This window comes from Silurus aristotelis (genome assembly GCF_946808225.1).
Source record: "Silurus aristotelis genome assembly, chromosome: 9".
NCBI classification, from domain to species: domain Eukaryota; kingdom Metazoa; phylum Chordata; class Actinopteri; order Siluriformes; family Siluridae; genus Silurus; species Silurus aristotelis.
In genome coordinates, this window is record NC_139582.1 from 22,361,518 (window position 1) to 22,367,517 (window position 6,000).

Consider the following 6,000-nt stretch of genomic DNA (forward strand, 5'->3'; position numbering starts at 1 on the left):
CGCGAAAACGCCCACTGTCCTATGTTCTTCTCGCTTCGGGACGAGGACGCACCCTTCGGCGTAGACGCGCTGGCTCACCCGTGGCCCAGCGCGCTGCTCTACGCTTTCCCTCCTCTCTGCCTGATAACCCCGACCTTGGCCAGGGTCGCGGTGCAGGGTTTGTCTCTGATCCTCATAGCTCCCAGGTGGCCCAAGGCACCTTGGCTTGCGGAGATAATTCCTCTTTTATATGCAGAGCCTTGGCCCCTCCCCTTACGCACAGACCTCCTGGCCCAAGCGAACGGGGAAATCTATCATCCTCACCCAGACAGGGTGGCTCTCTGGGCCTGGCCCATGAGAGGGCGAATTTAAACACTTTGGGGTTTTCCCCACGTGTTATCGCCACGATTCAGAACGCCAGGGCCTCTTCCACACGTTCTCTCTATGATTGCAAGTGGCGTGTGTTTGAGGAGTGGTGCGAGAAACACCAGCTCGTCTCATATCTGTGCTCAGTTTCTGACATTCTGGGTTTTTTGCAGGACCTTATCGATCGTGGCAGAACTTTTTCGACGTGATTTCTATCACTGACACGTTTGCGTATGCGCTCTCGGTTCATTCCTTGTGCACCAAATTCTCGTTCAATGGAGATAAGGTTTTGCTTAGGCCTAACCCGGCCTTCATGCCTAAATGCTTCCCAGCTTTCTCTGGTGAGGTGATTGAGCTCTCTGCCTTTCATCCTCCCCCTTTTTCCTCTGCGGAGGACCAGAGGCTGAATGCTTTGTGCCCTGTGCGTGCCCTACGGGTTTACATGGACAGGACGAACTCTTTTCGAAAGAGCGACCAGCTCTTCATCTCTTGGGCCCCGCCGAACACGGGGAATCCCATCTCTAAGCAACGTCTCTCTCGCTGGCTGGTAGAGGCCATCTCCTTAGCGTATGAATCTAGGGGCATGCAGCCCCCAGGTGGCCTTACAGCACACTCCACTAGAGGCGTGGCTACTTCTTGGGCTCTGTTCAGGGGAGTTCCCTTGCAGGACATTTGTGCCGCTGCGAGCTGGTTCTCCCCGCACACCTTTGTTAGGTACTACCGGCTCGATGTTACCCGAACCCCGGTAGCTCATGCAGTCTTAAGTGTGGGCTCTTCGTAGCCACATGCTACTAGGCCTGCACTCCTTTCAACCCCGTCTGCCCGGCCTAGTTATGTATGTCTCAAGCGCATAAGCCCCCTTTTTTTCCTGACATTCACATGTCTATGTACATGTTCTCCTTCCACATGTCGTGGTTTTTTATTCATGGCTGGTTTTTTAACCCCAGCAGTATGTTAATTATTATGCTTAATGACGTGCCGTGCACCACCCGTTTGGCCGTCCTCTGGCTTACAGGGCCTTGCTATGAGTGTATTGGGCAACCGGGGAGTTGTCTATATCTCACATAGGTGGATCTCGAACACGAGATGATGAAAGAGAACAATAGGTTACTTTCGTAACCCCGGTTCTCTGAAACATCGAGTGGAGAGATCCACCAAGTTTGCTCCGCTTGCTGCACGAGAAGCGAATATGCTCACTGAGGAGAGGTAGCGCGTGCAGGTGCCTTATGCACTCGGGTAAGGGGCGTTGCCTTACCTGCCATTGGCACGCGCTCCTGTCTGTCAAGCCAGACTTGGTGCAATTGGATGCTTCTGCAGAGGTCAGGTACGGATGCCCTTCCCATAGGTGGATCTCTCCACTCGATGTTTCAGAGAACCGGGGTTACGAAAGTAACCTATTGATTTCGTTTGCAACTGGAGTTAGCGAGCTCTCCCTTCACCCAGACTCAACGCGCTACAACGGCTTGTATCTAAACAGTAGCCGACCAAGTAAGTTGACCAAATATTCACTGTCTTCCTCCTTCCTTTTACAACTATTTCTCTCTTGAGTTTATCTTTTGTCATCGTCGTGCGTTTAAAAATCAACACCGGTGAAAGTTTTTCTCCCGAAGCCGTGCAGCTCAGAACACAGGTGAGGTGCGTTTTTTTCGTTTCCGTTCGGGAATTTCATTGGTCTAATGTTATGTAAACACACTGGTCTTTCCTCGTCTCCCACCGTTTTCACAGTGAAGCCAAGCGCTACATGCGCTTCGTCATATTTCCATACAACCAAGGAAATACACCAAAATGAAGGGCTAGACACTGTAGCTAAAAGATCAAGCAGGTTAGTAATAATGTAACCTCACCTTAATGTAAAGTTAGAATTAGCAAAAAAAAAAAAAAAAAAAAAAGGAATGGCGTCTTCCTAGTATTAGAGTTCTTGGTGCGTAAATATGGGAAAACAGTGGGGTTTTCAACAAGAAATGTTTTGTGCTGAATGCTGCTATATAGATTGTATAAGCTCTGTTAACTTCTGATCTAAAACAACTGTGATGTATTCTGCAAGTTCTGCAATTAGACAAAACAATAATAAAAAAAATAAAGCATTGTTCTGTTTTAGTTTCCCTTTGATTTTCTTCTCTGTGCAACCACAAAGAAACTGGAAAGTGACTTAACAGTCAAAATATAAATATGAACACAAAAAAGATGCATGTTTTGTTCACAAGTTACTTTATGAATTTTTATTTTTCAACAGACTTTATTTTGTAATTGCTGCCAGTATAGATTGGTGGTAAATATCCAATATGTCTTGTGTTGTACTCTTACCTCCATGTCCTCTTTGACTTGCTCCTGCTGGTCTCGAAGCTCTCCGAAGGCATCAATAATCAAACCTAAAGCCACACACACAAAACACTTCATTGCAGCACGTTACATAACAATAAAATGCCTTGATATTCGCCAATAGTTTAATTTATTTAATGTTTTCTACAATTTCATTTACACAGGCAAACTTTACTCTGCAATTTATTTATTTATTTATCAGCATAAATCGAATCTCCCTCTCTACATGTTATTCTGAGCCTTCCATGATCCCTGAACACACAGTCAGAGTGATGTTAACCCACTTTAACCTACTGACAAAGTTAGTGTTACCATCTCTGCTGGATCTCAGCCTGTATGTGGCAATGACAACATTTTATGATTTTGGTTCATACATTAAATATTTTTGTAATCCATTATTTAGCTCATGCTCAAAATTACTCTATTTGTGCCTAGCTGGTGTACTTAATAGAATGTGTATTCTAAAATGATTAGCTAATTTTTCAGCAGGTTAAAAGTTACCTATGAAATTAAGTAAAATATAAATTTCTCTTTTTAGTGACCTAGAGAGAGAATGTCTCTGTACATACATTGTCCCAAAAGCCATGCTAATTTATGCTTTATTCATTTGAATTATTTCTTTGCCCTTTTCCCCTTGTCCATATTGTACCTTGGATAATGGCTAGAAGGATGACAATGACGAAAAAGAAAAAGGTGATATCAAAAAGGATGCGGTAAAGCTCATAAGGGTCACCCGCTGGATCCTCAATCTCATCTCCTATTCCTCCACCAGCACGCACACCCACATACATGTGGAACAGATAGCACTGAGAAAGAAAAAAAAGGAAAATTAAATACAAAACAATTAGCAAATGCATTTTAGTTATGGTATAGGGAAAGTATACAATTTCTCTTTACTGCAGTGTATCCATATGTACAAAAATATTTTTAAGATTTAGTTTATCATACTAAATAGGCTATTGTTTAATGATTAAATAAAAAAGAAAAAAAATAATCAATTGTATGCAACATACAGTCATCATATCATCACACTTCATATCTGGCTCATCCTCGTTTTCACTTTTGTTGTAGAATTTGCGGAAGAAGTTAAAGGCCACCACAGTGTACAGATACACAACTACAGCCAGTAGACCTACAGTCAGCACCAGCTAGTAAAATGGAAGAAGACAAAATGTAAATCAGGACAAATTTTCAATTATATCAATAATCTTTCAAAATTTAACATTTCCCACTTTTTGGCTGTTCTGACACAATAAAACCTGTTTGCCGTTGTGAGTGACTGAAGACAGTATGGTCCTCAAAGTCTTGAAACCCATAGCAATGTCGAGCAGGTGAGCAGCAAAGAAGAAATTGTTGTAGTGGCCTAGGATAGACATTGTGGTATACCATACTAGATACAGGAAAGACTGCAAAAGAATGAAAAATGAATAGATCTTCACTCTCCATTCTATAGGAATACAAATGGACTTCTGTGAGGTATTTCCTTTGAATCAAAACAGTCCTCAGTAAACTCACATTGTCTGTAAATACCACACCCATTTTCCAGATATGGTACTTTGTGTCCAGCGAACTTAACCTAAGAGAAGTGGGAGTCCCTTCAATTATACTGCTTAGACTTTATTTTGCTGTAATTTTGCTAATAATTTCTTTGAGCATGCTTTTCTCACCAGGACACAAGTGAAGCCTCTTTAGGAATAGTTTCTTCAGTTGGGTTGAAGTCCAGTGCACTTTTGTCCAAACCAAGCAACTCAGCAATCCGCTCTGCTCCATACATGTCCCCATATTTATTTATTACCTACAGGTAAATTATCAATAAAGCACACATTATTAAACAAGAAGAAGTTAATCTCATGGTTAGAAACTTCACAATTGAAGCTTTGTGTACACACACAGGTGTAAAGAATTTTAAAGGCTTAAAGCATGCCAGTTTATTTCTATATTGCAATTAACCAAGACAGTTATCTGTTTTGCAAACAAGACAATTAAAAGCCATACACATAAGCTCTTCTAAATTCTACTTGCCTTACGTTTGACAAACTTATCCCAGTAGTTATTAGGAAAAGATCTATACAAGACAACACAAGGAAGGGCATTAATGATTGATAAAAGTATTAAACTTGCTTTAGAAAATTGTTACTATTGATTTAAATTTGCTGTATGTTGCTTTTAAAAACTTAACATACTGTAAGTGCATTACCATGGCAGATTAAGCAATGTTAAGGTATTAAAAGTATAAATTAATAACAGTGATGCAATGATTTTCAATAATTCCTTGTGTACTTACGGTGTATTAATAACAAGTCTGTCCCATTGTCCTTTTATGTCATCATCAGAAGGTTGTTCAGTTATATAAAGGCCATCAAATTCAAGTTTCCTGGCAATTTCCTTCTCTCGCTTAAAAACTACCAAAGGCACCTATTTATAAGAGATAAGAATTCACTGATTTAGCATGGTCATGTATACTTTACAGAAATTATACATTTGACTACATTTGAGCATTTTGTAGGCACTGATGTCATATTAGATAATTCTACAGAACAGTGGGAGGAAACTCTACCAGTTGTTTACAGTTGGTCTATGGGTAACATAACATTTATTGTTGTTAAGTCACCTACTAAATATTCCTTTTAATTCTCATTGTTTAATGTTCCTGCTTCAGTTAAAACTACTACCTATACAGTAACAGCAAATATTTTTATGTACAGATGGATGACAAAGAAAAAAATTATGGCTCTTGCTTTCATGGTTTGATTCTATTGTCTCCCTAGAAAGACCGATCACTGTATATAGTTCTTATTGTTTATGTTGAAAATTTGTTATCCTGATATGTAAGGTAACCTTATAATCTAAATGTCAGGATGAATTACTGAATGGTTTGTTGAATATGACTATGAAGTAAATAAAATGCTATGACCTTCACTACACAATTTAACACCTATTGGACTTTTTGTAGTGATGCATTCGATCTCAATCTCTGTTATAAAACAGTGCAGTTACAAAAATTGATTTTTAAGTTGCCACCCCTCTGCATGAATGTGGAGGTTTTCATGTACCTTCAGATAGTAATATCCCACCACGCAGAGAAAGGAGATAATAGTATGCAGAACAGCTAGAAAGCAAAGTGTAGGTGCCATGTAACCACTGCTCTCCTGCAGAATAAAATGCTCAATGCCACCTTCATCTTCTTCTTCACTTCTCCATGAATCCACCTCCTCAGACTCTTCATCAGTCACCTACATGTGTGTACATATGCACAAACATTTTAATATCAACATAATAAATTAAAATGAAAGTTATATCAAGTAAATTCGGAGGAAATATTTAAAGTATACAAGT

General features: G+C 40.2%; 1 protein-coding gene across 1 annotated transcript in view; it reads right to left on the bottom strand.

Annotated features, from left to right (window-relative positions):
- LOC310731139 (ryanodine receptor 3) overlaps positions 1-6,000 on the bottom strand; it is a 417,468-nt gene that overhangs the window by 22,732 nt on the left and 388,736 nt on the right. Inside the window, 9 exon segments of the mRNA XM_083550556.1 lie at positions 2,650-2,714; positions 3,314-3,470; positions 3,678-3,812; positions 3,924-4,070; positions 4,180-4,240; positions 4,332-4,459; positions 4,687-4,729; positions 4,949-5,079; positions 5,718-5,897. Coding sequence (XP_083406682.1) covers positions 2,650-2,714; positions 3,314-3,470; positions 3,678-3,812; positions 3,924-4,070; positions 4,180-4,240; positions 4,332-4,459; positions 4,687-4,729; positions 4,949-5,079; positions 5,718-5,897 — 1,047 coding nt within the window.